Below are 25,521 nucleotides of genomic sequence, written 5' to 3'. Positions count from 1 at the left end.
CGCCTGAACCCTCACCCACGGCAGCCAACGCACAACAACCGCCTGAAACCTCCCCCACGGCAGCCAACACATAACAACAAGCCCCTGAAACCTCACCCTGGGGAGCCAACACTTAACAACAACCGCCTGAAACCTCACCCACGGCAGCCAACACATAACAACAACCCCCTGAAACCTCACCCTGGGGAGCCAACACTTAACAACAACCCCCTGAAACCTCACCCATGGGAGCCAACACACAACAACACAGCTCCCAGAACCTCACCCACGGCAGCCAACGCACAACAACCCCCTGAAACCTCACCCATGGCAGCCAACACATAACAACAAACCTCCCAAAGCCTCACCCATGGCAACCAAACACACAACAAAGCTCCCAAATCCTCACCCACAGCAGCAATCACACAACAAACCCCCCCCCAAACCTCACCCCCACCCTGAGGTGCCTCCTTATGGCACAGCCCAAACCTTAACTGTGCTCCAAAAACCTCCCTTTGTCCCAAACCTGGTGTGCCCATTCTCCTCAACACTATCAACAAATGCCTTCAAAGAGAGTTTAAGTTTCATGGATAAAAATAAAAAATACAGTCTCAAATTGAGCTAATCCTTGCCATGACTGAAAACACACATCTGCATTAAGCAGAAACAAAGCCAAATTTTCTAATTATTTTTAAATGAGAATGTTTCCATAAACCTACAAAGCAAAGATTTTGAAATGGGCCAGAGAAGGAGTAATTCCTCTTGGGATAATAAAATCACTTCTGCTGGAAGAAAAGCAGTTTGTAATAAAGGTCATATAGGGCTTCTCTTCAGAGTGATTGTATAGAGAAACAGTTAAAAGTCACTATTTACTTGAGAAATAATTGAGATTTTGCTTCCATCAACTCAACACCATCTCCTTCTTCAGGCTGGAGTGGAAGCCCAGCAAGAAGAGAGACCACTGCTTCCATACTCGCCTGGTCCAGATCTCTGAAAAATAAAATTTAACAAATATAAGTCACTTTTGCTTATATCTCTACCTGCAGATGAAAAGTCATATTTTTAATGAAAAAAAAGGTATTTTTCTAAAGTTCTGTCCATCATGAAAATAGCTCTTATATTTTGTGCTGCAGGTTCTAAATTAGAAAAAGTATTAAAAGGAGCCAAATCATTTAAGATGAAACATTAAATATAATTCTGCTGCTGCTCATGAAAGCTTCAATTTCAATTTTTGTCTTTTCCTTAACATTATCACTGTTACAGCAAGCCCAACATGCCAGCTCATCCATGGACATCAAATGCTGTTACAGGTGAAGAGCTCCCCTTACCTCGTCAAGCATTTCACATCCTCATCTGTTGCTTGATTAGATGTTCCCATTACCCAGTCTGTCAAATATTCCACCATTTTGTTCCTGTTACACATAAATAGATGGGTTTAGCTTTGCTGGGGTTTTTCCACCAGTCTTATCACACGTTAAATTGTTACAAGTGTTCAGTATCACCACAATGCAGCAGCAGGCTCCTAGTCATTGTGAAGACACAGACAAGGGAACTATCCCTGTACCAGGAATACTGGTGTGACAGGGCTTTGGTTTCTTTTTTAGCCACCTAACCAAAGAAAACCACACTTGCCCACAGCACTCTACCCTATAAGTTAGGTAATGCCATCCTTACCTAAATTTCATTTCTTGACAAAATGAAAGGTCATCTCTCCTTTCCATCATTACTTCTACCAACTGACAGAGCTTTGTTTTTATTTGAATGGCATGTACCAGATTGCCAAGCACACGCACATACCTGAAGAAAAAAGCAAAAAATATTAATTAAATACTTCATGCTACTTCACTTCCTCTGCCCCAAGAAATCCCCTGCATCAGTAGCAAATTTCTTCTCAGTGTAATAGTGAACCAAAATCTGCCCTTCAGCTTGTTTTTAACCACTGACATCAATGTACAGAAAAGTAACCAGGAATGCCTATGGCAATAGGGCCAAGCTATGGAATGGTCAGCTCTTTAAAACAAAACAGTCACTCTTCAGCAATGCACTTTATGCTACACAACTTCCACAATCACTGAAGTTATCAGAACCATAAGGAGGATCAGAAAATCAGCTGCTGCTTCTCCATGGACACAAGCAGAAATGATACAAACTAGAAGGCTCCAACTCACTTCTTAAACATAATGCCTGTGTATAGGAAGGTCAAGAGGGCTCCTTACCTAACCAGATTCAGCATCATTGTCTCAATGCTCGCTTGTCCAAGGTGTTCTGAGCTCCCTTCTGTGTGATTGTCAAGCAAATTCTTCATTATAGCAATGGTTTGCTCTACAAATTGTGTGTTGGTGTCAGTTAACAAGACCTACAGGATGACAATTTCTGGTTAATTTCTTACACATAAAACCAAAGAAAGAGTATTTGCCAATTATACTGCAACATTTCAAAAATCTCATGGACAAGCATTTTTCCAGTTACCACCAAGCCAACAGAATTCCAATACATGTCACAATTCAATATGTGAACACTGCCAGCTATAAGGATTCCACAAACAATCTCACAGATTCTGCACTCAAGAGTTCACTACTCAAGAATGTTAAATACAGCCTGGAATCACAACCACAATAATCATTAGCATGTGCTGTGATGATCACTCTGCTCACAGCGGGTGTGCACAGAAAACAAACCAGGATCCATTTCAGTCACCCGGGGGAAAGACAGGACTGACACAAATGTAAATAAAATCACACAACTGTGAATCACCTGTCCTTGAGAATCAAAGAACTTGCTGATGGTATTCTTCAGCTTGTTGAAGAGCATAGGGTAAAGCGCCGGACTGAGCTCCAGCCCCACCAGGTCTTTGATGTTGGTGCGTATCTGCAGCCCCACCTTCTCGTGGTTGCAGACCATCAGGGTGAGCAGGCGGTCGATGAATTTGCTGACCGGGGTCTCCACGCTGCCCTCGGTGGAGACCATGGAGATCATGGAGCCCTTGCGCTCGTTGAGGGGGCCCATGGGGGGGCTGTAGGTGGCCAGCCCCGCGCTGCTGCGGTGCTGCAGGCACACCCCGCCCAGGGCACACAGGAATCCCGTCATGTTGATCCACTCCTGCAGAGACTCCGTGTCCGACAGGTCGATGGAGCCGCCGCCGCTGACGTGCGACATCCGCCGCTTCACGATGGTCTTGTGCAGGCTCTCGGTCACCTGGGAGACAATGGTCCTTTGCTGAGTTAACTCTCAAAGGCCTTAAAATATATAACCCTAAAGACTTGGTTTGAATTTCTAAATCTTGAACCAATGGAAAAATTCATAGTCACCTGCCCATCTTCCATTTTGGTCTTTGGATAGTTAAGGATTAGCTTTGTAGCTTGTTCCCATTTTGCATGTGTATCCTCCCAGGCCTGAAATAAGATAAGAGATATCAAGATTTAACTTCAAAACTACTTGTAGCAACAATATTTCTGTGTTTGTTTTTTTGTATGCACACAGAGCATATGAAGTGAGAAGTTAGTTCACCTCCGTGTTGCCTGCAGTGGGGTGCTCAATGCGCCTCAGTAAAGCCATCACTCTCTTCTGAAGAGCTGCTCTCCCTGCAAAGGGCACAGAACATTGAACCAAGCTTTTGAAAATCCACCTACATCAAATTTGTGATCTTTGAAAGTAATTATTGAATTAAGAGGAACATATCCCCCTTAAAGTCTTCAGAAAGGTAGCTTCTTGTTACACGATTGTAAAATCCTCCTGAGCTCAGTCACCCAAATTCCTTACACTTTCTAGCAATTCTAATAACTAAGACATTCCAGGAAAAGCCAGAGCAGAATGAAATCAAGAACCTCAATCTTTTTCAAGAACTCAAACACAAGTAAGTGTCTTCTGTCCAGGTACAAAGTTACTTTAACTGACTCATGACTCTTACCTGTTGACATCATGTTGCTCACAGAAGCAAACTCCATGAAAGTGTTGTAGTTTGGCAAAAAATTATGCACTGAGACCTCATCTACTCCACACCTGATGTCGGCCTCCTCACAGAGGTGACGGAAGCAGGACATGGCCACCAGGACTGCCTCGATGTCTGGGCTCCACAGGAACATGTATAAGGCCACTTCCAGCTTGGTCTGGGCTTGGCGGCAGATCGGGGTTCCGCTGCATCCTGCAGTGCTCTCCTGGGAAACACACAATTCCCACGTGGGGAACATTGCTTGTGAAAACTCAGCCCTGGCCAAACTGTGTTTGAAACTGCTTTTGTTCTAGTAGGAATAAGCCACCCTATAGAGGATGAGAGCTCATATATGCTGTCACAAAAAATATCCGCCAACATTTTAACAGAAAAAATGTTACTTTGTAAAGTCTGAAACATCATTGTTAACCAGCACATTAAATACATACATTATTTAGGATACATATGTCTTTTCCTCCTCAGAAAGAATTAATTTTATTTTCAAAAATTACTCTAAAAGTAATGTAATTTCTACTTGCCCACAGGTTTTTTATCAAGTGTTAAAATTAACCATCCACATGTATTACTTACTATAGAAGAATTCCCCTTCGCTTTCCTCAGGGTAGCCCCTGGTGCACAGCGCATCATTTCCTCGTGGTCAAGAGAAATTTGACTAGTTCCACTTCCAGAGACATCATAAAGGAAAAGGAAGTGGCAGGAACTCCTATCTGATTGCTATAAAGAGAGGGGAGGAAAAGCATATATCAACTGATACTTTAAAAGAGTAAAAGGCATAGATCTGAGGAAGGTAAAAAGCTCTTGGCCATTTACACAGTAGTTTTTCCACTGCTGCACTCAGGGTGTTATCAAGTTCCTTGTGATAATGGTATCCTAGACTGATATTTCCCCCTAAGAAATACATTATTTGATGCTTTAAGAATATCAGAAAGAAGCAAGTCAGAATTCTGGGGCTTAGAAGAATCTGAGATCCAAAAGGAAACTTTCTTTGTCCATAAGCATGTGTATTTTCCCATTAACTACTTTCCTTTTCTCTCACCTTGGGGACTATTTCCCTGTATTAGGCAAAGAGGCACAAGGCACATGTTTCTGTGAAACATTCCTTTTCCAGGCAAGTACAGCAACCTGTACAGCTGAAGGGAAAAAAAAATCCCAAACCTAACTTTGGTTACCAATTCTAACCAAGGTGCCTCACAGAGAGGAAATCAGAGAACAGAACGTGTAGGAGTAGCTATTAAATCTCTTCCAATCAAAAATAACCTGGTAAATAAAGGAAGTGACACCAACAGAGAACAATTCATGTTAATGATCCTAACAGGGAGATGGTAATGTTCACTTACTTTATTTTTTAGGAGAAATTTATTCCTACAGATGAGGATCTCTCGCAGCCACTTGAGGATTTCTGTACTGCTGAGCATCTGATGACTTGTAAGCTTCTTGCAGATATAAAAAAGCATTTGTGAACTGCAGCAAAATGAAATTCAGCATCAGCCTTCCGATGGAACAGCAAAAGTTCTGAAGGTATTACACTACATTTCACATAGAAATAGGCACTTAGCATGAACACCCTGTGCAAACACTACCCTGGGCTTCCAGCAGTACAACAGAGAGGTGAGAGTGTGCATGGACAGGCCAAGCTCCCCTGGGACCCTTCCCAGCGCCCGCGGCCTGGAGCAGCTGAAGCCCCAGCTCTGCCCGGGACAGAGACAGCACAGACAGGGCAGCACGAGTTACCTACACTGCTCTGACAACGTGTCAACTCTGCTCTGGAAGGAACACATCTAGGGATGTTCCTTCTTCATATCCCGTCAGGCCTCACACTCTCTGTTAAAACTGCCAAAGGGTCCAAATTAGTGTCAAGTGTGATGGGATTCCCCCCCCAAAGAGACCATGAACTCCCTGTTGTTGCAAAGCTTTCCCAAAATACTCACAGCTATTTCAAAAGAGAAGACAAATCAAAACAACTATTTCTGTCATTTATCTAAGTTAATTTACATACCTGATCTCCCAGAATGTTTCTATAGGAGCATCAGGATTCCACAAGTCAATGCTGTCCAACTGGTGCAGAACCAGCAAGGCCTAAAGCCAAAGAGAGTTTCACTTAAAGACAAAACTTTACAGAGTACCTGAGCACAGGCAGAGAAACAGGTGCAGTCACATATTCACTAACTGCTTTAAGAACAACAAAAGATATAAAAAGCATTTTCTACAGAAGAGCAAGAGTTCATTGTCAGTCGGTGTCAACAGCATTTCTTTTTAGTCTTTACTTCACACTCACACTGCAGACCCAGAGGTTTCCCCTGGTATTTCTGTCCAAAGCCATGCTGCACACTCACACACACAGACAGACAGACCCTGTTTTTGCAGGAGAGGCTGTGGCAGCAGCAGTGCCACCCCGGGCTGTGCCCCTCACCTCCATGGCCTCCTGGGCGATGTCGGGCATGCTGGACTGCGGCACCAGCTGCACCAGCCCCGTGATCAGCTCGGCCGTGCTGCCCTGCGAGTCAGGGCCCTGCTTCCTGGGGTTCTGCATGGAAACACAGCACAGGCTCAGCTGCACAGCCTTGCCCTGCTTGGCCACACCTCTGACAGCTCCTGCAGCACTCCTGCTGCAGAACTGGGGGGATTTGGGGATCTTTCAGAGAATCTGTTGTTTTATTTTTAATCCATAACATGCCTTGCATATCATGTCTCTGACAGAACTGGAATATTTTTGTATTAAACCATCACAGGCCTGAGAAAATGGAAGATCTAAGACAGTAGTCATTGAAATGATGACTAATTTCCAACCCCCTTATTTTAATTTTTTTCTATTCCCCTCTCCTTCTCCCACCTTCCCCTTCAGAGTCACAGAACTTCATGCTCCCCCTCATTGTGTTGCTCTGATTCTGTAAAGTCTCTTACAGTTTCTTTTTCCTTTAAAACCACAGGAGCATCATAACTAGAGAAAAAGATTAGTAGGAAGCATCCTAGATGGCCAGGTGACCATTAATTTTTACTCATTTAGTAGCTTCAAAAGTAAATTCCACTAGGACTGAACAGTATGGCAGTAGGATTTACTTACACACAGCAAAAGCTTTGGATCTGCATGGATCAGTTTCACCAAGGACAACAGCAAGAACTTGTAGCTTCTGGTCTCCAAATCAGTAGGTTTTTCTTTAAATTTAAGGCTTGTCATTTTCTCCTTAAATGTAAGGCTCTGACAGAAGGAAAAAAAATCACAGTCTTCATCAGGAAAGTAGTCAAACATAACAGTTATAATTAAACATCTTATGAAATGTATTGCTTTTATCATCTATAATTCAAGAAAAAGTTTAAAAGTATACAAAACTCAATATAGTCACATAGCCTTCTAGTTCAAAATCCCCTCTCCCACAGGCATTCACTACTATATCTTTAAAGTTCCCTTAACAACTGTTTCAGTAAGCTGCATGTGGACATAAGAGATTTTTTCGCAAAAGAGAAACTGTGGCGAAAGAAAAGTAGAAAAAAGACCAAAACGAATTACTGGTTATTTCTCTGGTCTGAGACAGAAATAAAAATAAACATTTCCAATTTGTTCTGAGTACATGAGAGGGAATTTTTTCCAAAGGCAAAGTAATGTCTTTATTTTCTGCTACAGCCCCAGGCCAGATGTTTGCATGTTCACCTCAACAACCTCTGGAAAATGAACCTTTCAGTTCTAAAAGGCACACAGGGCATCACTTAGATATAAAAATAATCTGCCTTCAGGTGAAAAACCAGTGAACTACTTCTAAGTTTTGAACAAAAGGAGGAAGCCTAGGTTGAAATCACCTTCAAGGTAACTGATGAGCTATGACATGGTATGATTAACTTCTACAAGAAATTAGGTCTTCATGTTATTTCAATGATTAGTTATTGTGCAAATGTATGGAATAAAACCTAGACATAAAGCATCTGATCAAGAAATTGATAGCACAGTGGCAGAGGCAGCTAACTCTGTGCTAAGCCTTAGTTTGCCACAGCTCAGGGATTTCTAGGAGAGGCACGTGGCAAAAGGAGATGTGTTTCTGTGAAGGCATTTAATGCCTCCATACAATCCAAACTAAAGAGTGCCAGTGAGAAAGCCAGGCCAGGCTCTGTGCAATGCACTGAGGGACCAACAGCAGCGCGACGCTGACAGACAGCACCAGACAAGGACAGACGTGGAGGAGTTCAGCATCAGTGAGTTCAGGCTGGAAATCAGAAACCAGTTCAAAACCACAGCAGGGGCACGGGGGAAGAGCATCGTGCTGGGCACAGAACCAACAGTGCCTTCCTGGGGGAAGGAGCTCCACTGGCGCTGCCCGGGGGCTGCGGGCTCTGCGGGTAACTATGCACAGAAAAGTCAGCAAGGAAGGGCTTTTCTGCGGTAGTTACGGGTCATACTTACAGCAGCAGAGGCCCAGGGCCATGCAAAGCAGGGGCTGGCGGGCGTCTGACCACGTGGGCAACAGCAGCCAGGCAGAGGGAAAGTGAGAAGCAGAAGACAAAGCACCACCAGTCAGAGCAGGGGTATTGTCAGGGCAACTATTCTCCAACAGATGAATACACACAGGTGAAAAGCAAGTTAAACATGGAGTAGCTTTCAACCAAAAGCATTGTGCTCATTTGCTCTCCTTTGAGAAGCCCAACAGGAATATTTTTATGTCTCATTTTAGGCTCTCTAAACCAACCTACCAAGACCACTTGCCACAGCAGATAGTCCTCAAGGAATGTTCAGAGGAGAATGCAGCAACACAGCTGCGTGTGGACTGAATGGAAGAATTTGGATGAACTACAAATCTGAATTTACTCAAGACTTTCTCCAAGACAGCCAAGAATATTGACTTTATTTCATAATGGTTGTTGCTGTCACCAAGACCAAACAGTCAACTTGCTCAAGATAAAGCAAGACAAATGAACATGCCAATCGTGGTAAAAGTATCAGTTTCCAGTGATTATCTTCACATACAGAATGCTTTGGTTTTTCACATTAAGCAAGGATGGACATGTTAGCTGGCCATTCACAGAGCCAGAAAGCTTAAAATGGACAGTTAGCCACTGGAGGACAATTACAGGACAAATACTTGTATGTAGCTAGTTTAAAAGCAGCAGGAAAACTGAGAGACATTGAACTAGGAACAGCCGATCCCCGAACGCCGCAGGGCTACAGAGCAGGCGCGGCTCCGTGCGGCTCTGTGCATCACCGCGCCGCTCCCCCCCGAAGGAGCTGAGGAGGAGGCCAGGGCTGGGCACGGGAAGGCGGGAGGTGCCCCAGGCTTACCGGGGTCATGCGGATGGCGGGGTGCGCCCCGCAGCCCTGCATGGCGCGGTGCAGCGTGTCGCTGAACATGCTGCGCAGCTCCACGGCGTGGCAGTACACGGCGTCGATCCGCGGCCACCAGTCCAGCGCCGACTGCAAGGCAAGGGCAGCGCTGACCCCGAGCCGCGGCTCTGGGGCCGCCGAGGCCGAGCGTACCCAGCCCGCCCCTCACGTTCTCTGTGCACTGCTACCAGTATGCCCATCCTCACCCCGCGTGCCCGACATCAAACTCGCAACCTTTAAACAGGCTGCAGCTGAAGCAACGATCCCGACCTAGCTGCTCGCTACATCGCTCTGCCTCCTGAACAGGCACCAAGCCTGAGATCTTCTGTGTCACCCTGCTCTTCTAAGTTCTTCTAAGCCTTCTGATGTTTGCATTCTTGTAACGAACTTTCTCACACACTTTATGTAAATAATTAATTGTTTTGCACTCTTTTCTAGAAAAAAAAAATTTAATAGACTCTTAAGTTTATCCAGCGTCATTGGAGAGGTGGCACTGTCATCCTCCAATCCACTGTCACTTTTGGAAATCTATAAATGTTGGCGTCAGAAATTAAAGTTCTCTCTTTTTTACCTTGGAGATTCCAGTGTCCGCATTGTTTTATTTCATGTCCTAAAGCGACACTTCTGCACCCACACGATTTGGTCTGCTATCCAAACAGTATTTACTAAGCAGATATTGATCTGAACAGAAGCCCCAGACACTGGCTGATGAAATACTGCCAGAACTTACGTTTGTGATGATTCGGTGGAGTGAATTTACCAGCACATAATGAAATGTTGATGGGGAATTCTGTGCCAAGCAGATCTACAATAAAAATACATAAAAGCCACTTAGGAATATCTTTGTCTTTGCCATCTTTCTTATCATCCTAAAAAACATTCTGGAGCCTTTTTATTAAATTGACAAAGCTGTCAAATCTGAACAAGAGAAGCCTTAATCAGCTGTGAAAAGATTTATCAAAACATGCAGGGATTTATTACTAAGGGATATTTATACAGTTGAACTCATTTATGAGCTTCAAGATGCTGTTAGCACAGCTTTTATAACTGACAGGTCGTCAATAGTGTGTAGAGAATGACTTACCACAAGCAGTGTTCTTACCTTGAAGTGTTGGTTATTGTGAGGATTTATGCGGAAGCAGGAAACCAAGCAGTCAATCATCAGGTCTACATCTGCATTCTGACTGCCTCTTGAAAAAGGTTTGCTTGGGTTAAACAGCAAATTCTATATAATTCAGAAAAATAGAAATACATAAATCAGATACCAGGATTATTTCTTGGCTACTTTTAATATAAAATTTTCCATTGAAAACCATTGGTATTCAATTAAGAAATTCAAGGTTAACTTCATTATTTCAAATTTCTTCACTGCAATTAGGAAACGGACATTCTTACCTTAAGATCTACTACCATGGACTGCACTAGCAGGAAAATGACAGAGTTATCTTCCCAGTTGATGTAGGTAGATGCTTTGCACAGTTTAACACAAGCAATAGCAGCACTTTCAGTCAGCTGCCTGCTCCCACCGTGTCCTGCCAGAGCCTTCCTGAGATTGTCCAGGAACAGCTTCTGCAGAATTCAAACCAGGGATAGTTATAACCAGACACTGTAATGGCAAAAACCAACCGGATGCAGCACCCTGGAGAAATCCTGTCATTACTGAAGACATTCCCTTTGACAGACCTGGGGCAATGACAATGGCACAAGCGGTGGTTGTTCACTCTCAGCCCTAATGCTGCAGCCACACCAAACTCAGCAGGTGCTGCACCTGTGGGGCTCACAGCCCCCTGCAGACCCCAGAACCTCAGCACAGCCGTTTGCTGGGGGTGGAGGCAGAGGAAATCACAGCACAGAGATTCAAATCTCCAAGGAAATGGAAAAGTTCTGAAATAACATTGTTTGGGACATACTTTCTGTATGAATTACTGACAGTAAAAGAACGTATGTAAGGTGAGAACTTAAAAAGAGTGCATAAATTTACATATGGAATTGCAATGTGCTCTTGAAGGAGGAAAGACAAAATTAAACATCCCTGAAATACAGATTCAGCAAAACCAAGCAGACTCTAAAAAACAGAGCCAGAATTCAGCTACTTCTCTTACCTTGTTCATTTTAGTTTCCTCTACCACATCCTTTGCTATATCTTGGATTATCTCTGGACACAGGACCAGGAGGATGATCTGCAGTGGCCACACTGCTGCTTTACGTTTCGTGCTTTCAGCAAAGCCATCCACTAAATCAAACAACTTCTCAGCACAATCTGCATAAAACATAAGCCCAAGTCCAACACCAGTTTTAACTATGAAGAGGTAAAGAACAGGTATAAAAGAGCAGAGGGATAGTTCCACCTACACAGAAGGAAAGTTCTGGTCTGCACAATACTGACATGCTACTGGGGATCAAGTGGTCTCAACCCAGTTAAAGACATGGTTTACCTGAAAATATAAATTCTCCTCTCTTTTTCACTAGAGACAAGTAAAGGTGACGTTCTCTAAGTTTTTACCCTGTATCAAGATGAAAAATATAAATTTTAAGAGTCTCCATCTTTTGGGGTTTATTTTTTTGTGTTGTGAAGCACAAAATGAATCTCTTTTAAGAGGGGAGTCAGGACAGAAAACAGATAGGAACATACCCTTGTCTGCCCTGACAAAGGCTGACAGAAATTTGTTTATTTGAAGGCTGCACAAGGAGCAAAGAGGCACAAATGCAAGTGAATGCACTTGGTGATGTCTGAGAAACCAGCCTTGAACACTGAGATGTGTTATGCCTTACCAGCCATGTCAGTCTGGGGGGTTTGGTACAGCTTTGTGAATTCATCAGGATAGTTTTCCACCCAGTTCCAAAATGCCTGCAGATAATGGGAAACACCTTCACATTCCAAAGCTTCAACAATTTTACTGAATTACACATTTAAACTATGAGGTTTTATTCTTAATTCTAATCACTCAAAATTTCTTGTAAAACATACTTGCATCAAATGGAGGCAGCAATTTTTATTTTATAGTAAATTACTGAATTGCAACTATTCCTAAACTAGAAGAAAGTCTACAAATAAGCAATGAAACAGAAGTACTGAGCACTTACCTTCTCAAGACTGTTGATAACAGCTAACTGAGCTACTTTCTTAAGAGCTTTAAACTTGAATACAGTCTCTGTAAAGATAAAACATTTCTGCATTTAGAACAGAAACTTGTTCTAAAAACAACAGAGGTTATACAAGATATTTGAAGTGCAAAGTAATTTTCAAATCAATGTTTTAATAGTACTTAACTACTTTTAAATACTTCAGTAAATACATGACTGCTTGGAGTAAAACAGAGCAATAAAACCCAGATATATCAATTGCACTGTATCATCTCTGACTAACCAGATTAAAATAGAAATATTTCAAAACACAGGCTCAGATCATACCTTGCAAGAGTCGCTTGAGTTTTGAACAATCCACACTGATGTACTGTAAAAGTTCAATATCATGAACATCAGCATTATCTTCTGAACAAACAGTCAGTTCCTGTAATCTAAAAATATACAAAGTAAATAAACTTTTCCATCAGATCCTGTCAGACAGGTATGAACACAGCAGTGAGATTATACATTTCAATAGGAGGAGAATGTTCCATCATCTCAGATGAACACTTCCAGATTTAGAAATAAAAGATCTTGCACAATTAAGACTTAATATTACAGTCTTGTGCCATCCTCATACTGAAAATGGAGCCAGAAAACCAGTGATGATCTTACAAGATGCCAGTACCTTCTGTGGATTGACTGTGCCCAAGATTTGCCTAAATCCTCCTGTTATCCCCCCTCCTGTGGCAGTAACCTTGTCACCTTTTCAACTAAACACTGAAGTCATGGACTCCTGACACCTTTAGGCTACTGCTCCTTCACAGCAGGTCCTGGCCCAGGTAAGATCTCAGGGCACAGCAGGGACTGATGGTACTCTGGATATCACTGCACTGAGCTACAACCATTCTTGCTCCACATTTCTCTGGCCTGAGCACACAGGATGAAGTTTAATCACACCAGTTCAAACGTAAGAACATCTTTTCACACTGCTGTCTCAGAGAATTTACTCAGCATCTCCCAGACACCGAGCCACTGATCACTACAGCATCTGTTCCCACAAACTCGGGACTGCCACAGCTCCTTCCAAGGCTACAGATGTGTTTCAGACATGGAATGTGATTTCTAGTACTAGACACAAAAGCAGTTCTTCATGTCTTCAGCGCCAGGGAAACTTAACAGCCCTCGCTGGGAATGGGAAGGTCCCCACTGCTGTGCTTTTCATGCCAAAAATCCCCCAGCTGCTGTGCAAGGCCCAGAAATATGCCTAAACAGGAAACCCAGGTCAGGGATCAGCAGTGCTGACTGGCAGCAGGCTGACCCCTGTGGAGACCAGCAACAATTGGTCAAACATTTAACTGTTGCTGTACAAGCCATCTGCAAGGGAAAACAGGTTAGGGGAAAAGCACTGTGCTCCAGCTCAAAGGGATGCTGAGGAGGGCTCTGGAGCAGGGGAACAAACCGTGCTACAGGCATACAAATACACACAGGTCCAGCCACTAGATTCAGCGATTCTCAAAAAAATTCAACCAAAAAATGCTTCCAATAAAAGGAGCAAAAGAAATTGTTTCCATTTCCATAAGCAACAAAACACTGTCAACCTATAGAGTAAAACCACATCCCCCATGCTAGCTGGCAAGTCTACGTTCTTGAAATAGAAGTTATTAAAGGCTCTGTAACAACTTTGAAAATACTTTAAATTTCAAATTACTCAACCATTTCAGACTGAATTCTAAAACACAAACATCTTCCAAAGAAATATATAAATATATGAGGAAAATATAAATCTTTGTTTCAATTAAATTGGCTCACTCATTGCTATGTGACCCTGTAAGGCTGCCCAGGCTCCATTTCTAATAAATCAAGAATGATGTCAACTGTATCACTGTGTGACAAGAGCTAAGCTACTTCAAGCACCTTTCAAAAAATATCAAAGAACTTCAGTAATAAAAAGCTTAGCACACCACTCTACTGGACTGACAAATGCTGAAGCATCAGAAGGATCTGGAACAGAGCAAAAAAAGAAAATAAATGGAAATTTTGGGCCTGTCTCCCTCCTTACTTAGCAAAGCAGAAAATCCAGTTATTTTTTCAGTAAATGTGCTGTGAAACTCAAGTCAGTCAGAAGACAAATGGGTCTTTTCCAACAACTAACAAACAGCCCAGCTGTTTGTCCCCTTCAGGCATAAGACAGATTTAACATAAAAGCTTCCTAGCAGGAAAACAACCATGGGGCTCCAGCAGAGCTGTGGGCAATCACCAGTTTTCATTCTAAATTTCTAAGTAAATGGATACAACCATTAGCTTCAGCATTCTTTTTTTTCCCAAGACACCTTGCACCCACAAGAACTTATTCAACTTCTTCTGCTGCATTACCTTCACTCACTTTTTTCAGTGGTACTTTTGAAAGCAGATTAAAAAAGCAATAAATGCAGCCAGTGGTAACCCAGGATGGGGTTGAAATGGCTTCACTTCATAACCTGAAACCCAAGTAAACCTTTCACTTTGCCCAGTGAAAGGTTGAGGGCATTTCACTTGAGAACTACCCCACTAAGGAATATTTAAAGCCTTGGCTGCTCTGAACAGCCCACAGCTGGTGGCAGACAGAGGCTGCAGGCAGCAGTGCAGATGCTGTCCTGCCCAGGCCTGCAGGCAGCAGTGCAGATGCTGTCTCTCTCCCTGGCTGCAGGCAGCAGTGCAGATGCTGTCCTGCCCAGGCCTGCAGGCAGCAGTGCAGATGCCAGCCCTCCCCAGGGCTGCAGCAGCGGTCCGTACCTGGTGGAGATGCGGCTGAAGACGGCGTTGAAGTTGTTGCAGCTGAGCGAGAAGAGCACGCCCGAGGCGGAGCTGCGCAGCTCGGCCGCGTGCTGGTTGCCCTCGCGGTAGGTGTGGATGAAGTGGCAGATCTCGGGCAGCAGCTGCTTCACCAGCATGGTCTCGTCCAGGCGCATGGTGTCCTTCGGTTGCTAGGGACAAACGCGTTCCCTGAGCTCCGCGGGAGGCGCAGCCTGGAGGCTGCATCCAGCCTCCCGACCTGCAGAGAGCTCCTTCCCCAGGGCAGCCAAACCACCCCACAGCTCCAGCTGAGGACACGAGGCTGATCCATCCCAGCGAGCACCAGGCAAAACATCAAACCAGTTTGTGAAGCAGCACGTGCTTTGCTCTGTGTGAGGATCAGGACAGCACTGCCTGCCTCGGGTTCCACTGAGGGCTAAAGGGCAAAGCCCACCCTCTCCTCCCTTTGGGTAGGGGCTTGGGCCATATTTTGACAGTGAGTATTTTATATTAAAAATGAACCAAAAAGAGGTGCTTTTCCCTCGCTCTTGCTAGGAATTGCTCTATGGGGCTAAAGGGCAAAGCCCACCCTCTCTTCCCTTTGGGTAGGGGCTTGTGGCCGTATTTTGATAGTGAGTATTTTATATTAAAAATGAACCAAAAAGAGGTGCTTTTCCCTCTCTCTTGCTAGGAATTGCTCTATACAAGTAAAAAAATGGCTTAATTTCCCTGCAAAAGAAAAATCTCATTTTTGCCAGTTTGCACAGTGTGAGACATAAGGAAACTATTTACAGAAGAATTCAAAGTGAAACTTTGCTCTACTAAGAGCAAGTTTTAACAGAAGGGTCAGCACTAAAGCTTTCTAAAATTCTACCAATGAGTTTTCCATAGGGAATTGGGAAGTTTCAGAGACTCCCACTTAGTTGACCTGAGTCCTGTTGCCATGAGAACTTGATGAAACATTGAGCAAGAAATCCATCTGAAGATACCACAGAACACAACACGCTTTGTACAGAGCTTTGGCTCACTCTGATTTAACATATTCTGCCTCAAACTGCCCTCATTTCAAGTGACAGAGCAAGAAACATTCAGCACAATTTTAGGGTATTTAAATATGATGATCTATCAGGAAAACCACTGTTTCAAACATTACGCATAGTAGAAATATTTAAAAATAACTAAATTCTGAAGTTAAAATTCTGGGTTTTTGACTCAAACTGTTCTTTTGACTCAATGCATCAAAGACAAAAAGTGCCAAAAAGAGGTGATTTCCTCAGCTGTAAAAGCTGGAAATCTAATACAGCTTAAGAATAAAATCCCGTTCTTGTTAAAAGAATAAACCACTGCAAATCTGGCTCTCAGTGAAGTTTGGCTTTGCAATTCCAGCTCAGCACAGTAAGCTGTACAACCAGCAGCACTCTCCTCCCCAAGGGACCAGCAGACTGCCTCGCAGCAGCTCTGACTGGAAAGCTCAGGCCTGCACTCCCAGCGGAGATCTGGACACGGTTAACTAATGTAATCTAGGAAACACCTGCAGAAATCATCTCTAGAGTAGTGGCAGCAAAGTTTCTGCTCTGTATAAAAGCACATGGAAAATTACTTCAACAAATGAAAGTTTTAAGACATTTAAAGAAAACTCAGCACTGTATGCAGAGAACGAAGTAGCACGAAAGAAAAACTTGTGCTGAATCCTCTGCTACTTTTAACAGGAAAAAAGACCATTAATTTTAGGCAATAAAAAGCACCCTCCAAATCGTTAATGCACATCAACTACTTGCATTAATAGGAAGTTATAGTATTTTTAAATGGCATTAATCCTATTTTGCTCTAAATCTGATGAGTTTTTAGTACCAGTAACAACAGATACACAAGCATTTGACCTGTATTCTCCAACCCACTGGATTCCAAGTTAGAATTACTTATGCAAGCCTACTCACCCCTGCCAGACATTTTTCCAGTGTATCCAAGATAATCAGCTGAGATAGATATAAATTCTTTTCAGCAGTTTCTCCAAATATTCTCTAGAAGTAGAATGGATTCATCTGAGACACAGATCTTTGACTTGTGATGTAATGAAAGGGGAGCAGCAAAGTGGCACAGTAAATTATGGCTCCATTACTGCTCTGGTTTGGAGTTTAAACATAAAGCCAGCAAAAGTCAGATTAAAATAGGAATTAAAACCTTATCACTAGAGAAATATCTTTGTCCAGTCTGCAATGCCAAATGCAATAAGGAACAAACAGCCCCTGCAAAGTAAGAGTGGAGGTGCCCTGCAGCCCCTCACCTCCACCAGGCCCACTGGCTGCTCACAAGTGTGGGTTCCACCCTTCAGAACCTATTTTGGTATCAATCAGTGCTGATCCTGCAGTTCTGGACAGGATGCCCCACTGCAGACACGGGCAGGATTCCCTGGGGTGATCCAGCCAGCACCCAGTCCTGTGCCAAGAACAGGCACTGCCTCCAGCAACATTAAAACAGCAAAATAAAGCAGGAAAGACTCAGCCAAAAGCAGGTGGGTACAGCTGCCCACAGACAGAGCACCTGTCAGAGTCACCCAGAGCAGTTTGCTTCACCCCAGGGCAGGGGTGGCTCACCTCAGCCCAGGTGTCAGCTGAGACTCTTTCTGAACCAAGACTGTTGAGTGTCTCTTGGGCTGGTCTGTCCCAGCTACAGAAACCCTCCCCATTTATTGCTGACTCCCACAGGAGCTCAGACCACCACACACAACAAACATTCAGACTTGCTCCTCAGGGCAAACTTTTTAATTGACACTTCCAGCTGGGTCTTTCCTCTCAAAATCTGTGTATCACACAGAGAAACTTACTTAAACTGTACAGTTTTCTCATTTATCACCCAATCACCTTGCACACCAACATGTTCCCTCATGCCTGTAGAGTTTAATTAAAATAAAATCTCTCTCCAAAGGGATTACAGGTAGCTTTAAGCAGCCTAAAATCCCTAGCAGCAGGGCAACCTATTTTCTCATTTTATCAGTCCTCTGCAGTTCCAGCAGATGCACATCCCTGTACAACTGAGAGCCAAGGGCTCACTCCAAAGAATGTCTCTAAAACCATAAAAAAAATACTGCCAGAGCCTGGCCAGTTCTGTTACCTGTTTGGGGACATTCCAAATGATCCCAAATTACATGGATTCAAAACTCAATGAACTAAACTTTTCTCATGGCAAAGGTTCTGTCTGCAACTCATCTGGTTGTTAAAAAATACATCTATTATATACATATATACACACAGACACACAGTAAAACACCCAGGCAGCCTGGAAAATTCAAATAACTCAAGTATTAAATCCCTTCCCTGCCCCAAAATCCCAATGCCTTTCTGTGGAACATGGCTCTGATGGATGCTGCTGATGAACTTCAGAACAGAAAATAAGTAAGTGTAAAAGGCAAGCAACAATCTGACTAAATTTCAAGTAATTCTCTGCAGGTTTTACAATAGAAATAATAACAACTATTTGACAAAAAATCACCAAACAATGCAAAATTAGAAAACTTACCATGTTATTAACATTTTTTAATATATTGGTGAGACCACTGATGACCAGGGAAAACTTGTACTTGGAAATGTTGATGAGACATTCCTTGTTGTGCTCCGTGCTGACTTTGGTGTGGGTATTCTGCTGGCAAGCCTTTATTGGAAGCTACAAGAGAGAACTGCCATAAGCTTTTTCACACTGAAATTTACAGCTTTAAAGATGGGTTAAAAACTTGTGACACACCAGAAACCACCTTGAAAAACATTCAACAAGAGACAATAGTGAATACATTATTTCACCTTCTCTACATTCATCTTTCCATTAGTTATCTATAAAACAAAATGCTTAAGATCACCTGTTCCTTTTTCTGAACTGAAACTAAGCCTCTATTTTGTGATAAATTTTCTACAACCTGGATGTCAAAGCAATCAAAAGGAGCAGAAAAATGTAAGAATTATAAGAAAAGATTCTTTATTTTAAAAACGGGCTTAATAAAAACCAAAAATCTTCCAAGGCTAATATCTGCAAGAAAAAAAATGCATCTTGGGACCTGAGGGGAGGAAAACCCCAGCAGCTCCCAGAGCAGGTGAGCTGGAAGGCAGCAGCTGCTCCATGTGTGTCCCCTGCTCTGTCACAGGGCAGGACTGGCCAAGGAGGATGCTGTGCTGGCCCTGAGCCCCCACGGATGTGGGTACCTTTGGGGTCCCCCCACAAACACCCCCAGTGATGAATCTCAGCCTCAAACACGCCTGGAGCACCTGTGAGCCACACGTTACCTGTCCCTGCCATCAGCCAGTGGTAAAAACTAGACCTGAAATCCATCTTTTCCCAGAAAGAGAAGATTCAGAGCGACTGCACCGCCCCGAGATCTTCCTGCTGCTGGGCGAACACTGGGTGCTTTGTTCCCTGCTGTACCCAAATTCTTCAGGGGTCACAAACAAGTCACTTCCCAGGCACACACCCACTCCCCCTGCCTGCTCCCAGCCGCCACCTCTGGGACACCACTCTTCAGAAACAACCCTTTTAGTCAGGATTTCTATTTTTTAAAAGCAAACTAATATAGGAACATTTATGCCGTTTGTATTTTAAAGTGTGACCTTGGAATTCCCTATCCATAGGAGCTTGAATTGCTACTAAAAGTTTTAACCAATTCTGACCAGAACTGTGGATAAAGGTGTATTCTGGAAGACAGCAATAGCTCAGTGGAAATGCCATGCTGTAATATTTGTGCATTAGAAAAGATTATCAGAGAGAGAGAGAACTTAAGAGAGGGTAAAAGAAGGATTCCAAGGAATTACAATCAGCTTTACAGCTGCAAAGTGCCTTAGGAGGCACCTCGGAGGCTGGGGGCTCTGGAAGGGCACCCTCCCCACTGCCCCCCTCAGTCACCTGACACCACCTTCTGCTGGGCAAAGTGAATGCCCAGATTTAAAATGCAAGATGAATGGCATGGAAGAACCCCAACCTGGAGCACTTTTGTCCAACAGTTCTGAATGCAGTGTGCCTGACCCAGCCTGTCCCCAGGGAGGGAAACGGGCACTGACACACTGTCCTGCTCTGATGCCATGGGGTGACTCCCTCTCTGTATAAGCTGAGCTTTGGTGTGGGCTCAAGCTCAACTCTTTTGGTACCATGGACTAGGCTCCCTATGGACACGGGCTGGGTCTTTCCTAAGAGAATGGCTGACTCTCAATGACAGAAAAAGATGGTCCTGGCACTCCAGATCAGAGCAAAGACCCTGGGGCAGCAGCCGCAGGTCCCCGAGGAGCACCAGACCCAGACAGGCTCCGGGAGCTGCGGCACCTCCAGGACAAGGGCTGAGCCTCTGCCTGCAAAGACACCCACAGCAACAGCCGTGGGGCAGTCCAGCTCATCCCCACTGCAGTCTGTGACTCCCTGGCCGTCTGGACTGCAGGGCTGTACTGCAGGGCGAGTGCTCCAATCTGCTCTTCTACCCCTGGAAAAGCAGAATAAACAGCATTTATGACTCAAGCTTTGTTTTCACTGTCAGATGTTATTTCTATAATACATTTTTGGAAGTCATTGGAGGATGATAGATACATTTAATTTAAAATTTCACTATTGCTAGTACTTTTTATTTGAATTTTCAAGTCTCTGTGCTGACAGCAGCAGCAAAGCTCAATACCACTGAGTGCTAAAACACTTGAGAAGAGCCTCTCAAAGAAACTGTGTCATAGATCTAGTTCTGTGTGCTCCCATGCCAGAGAAACATCACATTACACACTTCTGGAGCTTCCTGCCACAACAGCCACTACAACAAGGTCACCTAGAAGTAAAACTGCTTTTTATACTATCATTTAAAAAAGGAAACTATACAAAAAGGAAATATTAGCACTGTTATTTTGGGGGTTTTTATTTCTCAGCTCTTTTCTTTGTGCACTCTGACACGCTGGAACATTTTATTTCCCCTCACAGAATGCAGCGCCGGTCCTGAGCGACTAAAGAGAATCTACTTTACTTCTCTACAAATATCCATTAATCTACACATTGGGGTGGAGGAAAGCTGAAATTTTACTTTCATTGACTTTGATTTTATTTTAGAAAAAAGAAATACTGATAAATGGTTTCCTGTAGAGCTATTTGAACTAGAAACAGAAATTAGAGCACAAAGCTTAAACACACCTGGGGCTTCAAGCCCTGAACAAGCCCTGCTCTGAGCTCACCCCAGAGCAGCAAAGGGACAGGCACTGCCCCAGCTCAGCTCCTGTCACTGCTGGCACAGGAGGCAGCAGCCAGCAGGGCTGGAGCTGCACTGGGCACACACCCAGGTGGGCTCCACACACCCTGCCTCGCCCCAGGGCAGCCTCACAGCTCCTTCAGGGGTCAAACAAGCCACAGAGGACAGGGAACAGTGGCACTTGGGTCTAAATTTTGCCTTATTTCACACAGTGAACAAAGACAAGATAGGTAGATGAAATCTGGAACTTTTACAGCTACCAAATTGTAAATCTTAGAAATGGAGAAATAAAAAAGATATTTACTGTGTTTGGGATTTTTTTTCACTTTTAGCCAAAAATGTTCAGTTTAAGGAATCCTGCCTTGGTCAGAGATACTAATTTTTTAGAAAAAATGGGTGTTTTTCATGCCTGTGAAAAACAGGATTAGCAATACCTGTTTCAGGTATTCTCTAGTCTGATGCAAGAAGGTCCAATCTTTTGTTATATGAACATGGACATTGGTTTGGAACTACAACCACTGACAGGCCTGAGTGTCTGTAAGTTGTGCACTCAGGCTGCTGAGGAAAGCTACACTGAGCCATGGATTTTGCTTTATCACTTGTAATTAATGAACACAAAGTTAAATCAACTCTACTTAGTTGGTACCTAATAGTCTGGAGAAACACACAACATCTAGGAGAAAAATCCCTATTGCTATCCTTAACAGACCCAAAATCCATCTCAGTTCATCCTTCCAAACAATTTCTTGGAACTTTTCAGCAGACTGTAAGACACAAACCTACTGGTGACAGAAAATCCCCAGAGCACCATCCCTCCTCAGCATCAGCACTGCCAGAACCAGACACAAACCCCTCTAAATCAACAGGCATCTTCCTCCCCTCTATCAACACACACCTGCTAAAGAGGCACTATCCCTGAAAAGAACCTCACAGCCCAGCCTTCCCAAGTTTCAAACTTTCAAAAGTTTTTATACAGGGTGCTCTAAAAATAAAGCATTGTCAGAAGGTGACTGGAAGTGGGCGCTGTGAGCAGCAGTGTATTTACCCATCCTGCCAACACAAACACTGTCAGGTGAGGATGGGCTGTGGGTCACCTGGACACCTTCAGCAGCTCCTCACTGCAGCCAGGTAACACCTGGGCATTTCCCTCCCTGTCCCTGGGCTGCAGCCCTGTGCAGAGCAGCACCTCAGCTGCAAATCCACTGCACTCACCCTGAGAGCCATCACATCAGAGCCACTGCAGGTTCTGCTGCGGGGCAGATGGAACAGCACGCCTTGAGCTGCAGGGCAGAGCTGCAGCCTGGCCCAGCCCCAGCCCCTGGGGCACTCTGCCCCACAGCCAGAGCTGTGCACAGGAGCTGCACCAGCCCAGCCTCCCCTCCCAGCACAGGTACACCCCTGGGGGCACAGCCAGCACAGCACACCTCACGGTACATCCCATTGCTACCAGTGATTCCCTAACAAGCCACGAGGAAAACCAGAGCTGGTACCTGCAAACACTGCTTTTGCAGGTCTCTGATTCTGCACAGATTTCAAACACTGCGGAGAAAAATCAACAGGAGGAGGGAATATTTGCTTTAATTTAATACTTTTTAATTAAAGGGAGAATGGAACATTACTACTGACTTCCATTTTTGATGCACTTTCTTAACTGAGAGCCATCACACCTCATGAACTGCAAATGGGAAGCCTAAACCAAAACCCACATAACAAAAGTCTTCTTTCTTTAAAGCATATCAGAATCACAGAACCACAGGATCATTAATGTTGGAAGAGACCTCTGAGACTGCTGAGCCCAACCTGTGACTGACCCCCACTCCGTCACAGCACACAGCACTGAGTGCCACATCCAGTCATTCCTTGAACACTTCCAGGGATGGGCACTCCACCACAATAACCACTTACATGGCCACAAGTTTATAAAGGATTAATAGTTTTTATTACATCTGATAGTTTTAAATCAAACTAGATATAAAGGGCTTGGACAGTCAGACTCCTCCAACTATGCTCACAACTACTCCAGTGCAGTGCCAACCTTCCTGTGTTTCACATTGCAACACACTTAAAGCTCTATGAAAACACAAAACTGGAAGCATTTCCACAGGAAAAACAGAGAGAACTTTATCTTCCAAAGCTCTGTGTCTGAAATCACAGGGAATTCCATGAATTTCCAGGCTCTTTGTGCTACTGCAGTCTAATTTTATGCTGTTCACCCCAAGTTTTGAAAAATACAATAACGAGTACTAAGAGCAGGCTCTGCTGAGAGGTCTCATGCTCTCTGTCAGCGTGGTCTGGTCCCACAGGTCCCAGCAACAGCTTCTTCTGCAGCAGCTGAAGCCTGGGGGCAGCCCCAGGCCAGCCCTGCAGCAGGTGAGGGCTCACGGGAGCACAGGGCACGACTGGCAGGAGCTCCAGGGTTTATTCCATCAGCCAGGCACTGGTTAATTCACAAAACTCTGCCTGCCAGTCACTCCAGGCCCACAGAATTGTACACACAAAAGCAGATTTTGGTTAAAGCAGCATTTATAACAATAAACAAGAGCAGGCCAGAGCAGACTGGTTTGCCCTGATTTCCCTTGTTTTCAATACCGATTAGCATCCTCTCAGCTTGCTGTTTCATCTTTCTTAAAATGAATTCAAGCACTCAGCAAATGAATGAAAAGCCTGTCTACATCTGTAAATTGGGAGGAAAGATGGTTACACTTTCCTTCTTTGCAAAGGAAGGAAGACACCCTGGAGAAGTTTGTCTTCCCCTGGGCAGAAAACCCAAAGCACAAGGGACCTGAGCTGCCCCTCTCCCCCTCCCCACTCACACCCGCTGTGACACGCCAAGCTGGCTCCTGGTGCTGAGCCCACGGGTCCTGCCTTCAGGGACACAGGATGCAAACCCCACAGCTGCGTGAACACCACTGAAGAAATCTGCACATATTCAGTGTATTTTGGTAAGACACCACGACTGTGACCGACAGTGATGTACTTGATGCATACTATCACTGCAACTCCACTATTTCAGCATCTCAAGAATGAGAGGTTTTCTTCCTATCCAGAGAGGACCCCTCCCCTACACCTATCCATAACCATGCCATAAAAAGCACAGAAAAATAATTCTGTTCTAAGTTTGTAACTCCTAACAGATGCTGGCAAGCCCAATTCCACAATACACAAAAGAAGAGGAGAAAGCCCAGTACTTTTAACACCAGTACATCAAGAAATATTTTCTTGCATTATTGGGAGCATAATCAATCCTACGTTTTCCAAGCTTATGGAAAAAATGAACTATGACTCAAGGGGGAGAATAAGATAACTATGCAAATATGTTTATAACGTATTGCAAAAATCTGCCTCATTATAATGTCAAAAGACAAAGTTTGATATTTTCCTCTTCAAAATAAACTTCATATAAATGTAAAAAGAAACAGCTTGTTTTTCTTGCACCAGGCCACATCTTTCTGCAGGGTGTTGAAGCCCAGCAGCACTGAGGGACAGCTGCAGCACAGAACAGGGCTCAGTCTGCAGGAGCAGCTCCACGTTTTTGATGGATTTACACCAAGCAGGGTCTCACAGAGCTGGGCCTTCCGTGACACAAGGGCTGCACTCACAGAGGGGCAAAATGAGACAAACAACACGGGAACTGATCACTGAGCCTCACGGGAGCTAGCTCAGGTCAGGAAAGCACCTCGGGAGCAGGGAAGGAGTGTAAGCACCGGGCTTAGCCCCGGCGGGAGTCACCCACCTAATCCCGGTAAGCAGGTCCTGCTGGTGGATCAGAGAAATATAAAGCCTAAGGCCAACAAATCCCTCTTCCTTCCATTCAGAAAATCCTTCTCCGAACTACTAGCGCTGACTTTTGCAAGGAGATGTAAATACCCATGGCTGCAATAGAACCCAGGGCTGGAACCCCCCGGCGACGCCCGAGAGCCGCGCTCGGGGGGCTGGGGCTGCACACCGGCATCGCCCTTGCACCGGGGGGCACGGGCAGCGCCTCCAGCCCGCCCCAGCCTCGCTCTCGAGGCCTTCCCTCCCTTCGGGAGAGCCAGATGATGTAAAGCAAGGACGCGGATTTCCCAGCGATGTCCACGGAGAGCGGAGACACTCGGGGAGAGGCGGGGGAGAGCAGCGAGGGGGAGCCAGGCCCCTCCTCACGGCCGCTGCCGGCAAAGGACGGATGCGCCGCACCTGGAGCGGCCGGCCCGGCAGCGGCGGGACCCCCGTGCGGCGGGAGCGCCGAGGGGCTGCGGGGGCTGCCGGGGGGCA

General features: G+C 44.6%; 1 protein-coding gene across 1 annotated transcript in view; it reads right to left on the bottom strand.

The window, feature by feature from the left end:
- NF1 (neurofibromin 1) overlaps positions 1-25,521 on the bottom strand; it is a 78,344-nt gene that overhangs the window by 49,102 nt on the left and 3,721 nt on the right. The window contains exons 2-26 of the mRNA XM_041482724.1: positions 25,214-25,508; positions 18,591-18,734; positions 17,012-17,095; positions 15,075-15,265; positions 12,645-12,751; positions 12,318-12,385; positions 12,006-12,081; positions 11,336-11,493; positions 10,629-10,802; positions 10,336-10,458; positions 9,964-10,038; positions 9,192-9,323; positions 6,990-7,124; positions 6,339-6,452; positions 5,925-6,004; positions 5,266-5,389; positions 4,499-4,642; positions 3,887-4,133; positions 3,487-3,560; positions 3,288-3,371; positions 2,734-3,174; positions 2,196-2,335; positions 1,654-1,776; positions 1,308-1,391; positions 853-969 (exon numbers count right to left, since the gene is read on the bottom strand). Of these exons, the coding sequence (XP_041338658.1) occupies positions 853-969; positions 1,308-1,391; positions 1,654-1,776; positions 2,196-2,335; positions 2,734-3,174; positions 3,288-3,371; positions 3,487-3,560; positions 3,887-4,133; positions 4,499-4,642; positions 5,266-5,389; positions 5,925-6,004; positions 6,339-6,452; positions 6,990-7,124; positions 9,192-9,323; positions 9,964-10,038; positions 10,336-10,458; positions 10,629-10,802; positions 11,336-11,493; positions 12,006-12,081; positions 12,318-12,385; positions 12,645-12,751; positions 15,075-15,265; positions 17,012-17,095; positions 18,591-18,734; positions 25,214-25,508 (3,534 nt within the window). The remainder of the gene's footprint in view (positions 1-852; positions 970-1,307; positions 1,392-1,653; positions 1,777-2,195; positions 2,336-2,733; positions 3,175-3,287; positions 3,372-3,486; positions 3,561-3,886; positions 4,134-4,498; positions 4,643-5,265; positions 5,390-5,924; positions 6,005-6,338; positions 6,453-6,989; positions 7,125-9,191; positions 9,324-9,963; positions 10,039-10,335; positions 10,459-10,628; positions 10,803-11,335; positions 11,494-12,005; positions 12,082-12,317; positions 12,386-12,644; positions 12,752-15,074; positions 15,266-17,011; positions 17,096-18,590; positions 18,735-25,213; positions 25,509-25,521) is intronic.

The sequence above is a fragment of the Pyrgilauda ruficollis genome, unplaced genomic scaffold (assembly GCF_017590135.1).
Source record: "Pyrgilauda ruficollis isolate IOZ18807 unplaced genomic scaffold, ASM1759013v1 scaffold59, whole genome shotgun sequence".
NCBI lineage: Eukaryota > Metazoa > Chordata > Aves > Passeriformes > Passeridae > Pyrgilauda > Pyrgilauda ruficollis.
Note: the sequence above shows the minus strand (reverse complement) of the source record. Positions and strands in the feature narration are given on the sequence as shown.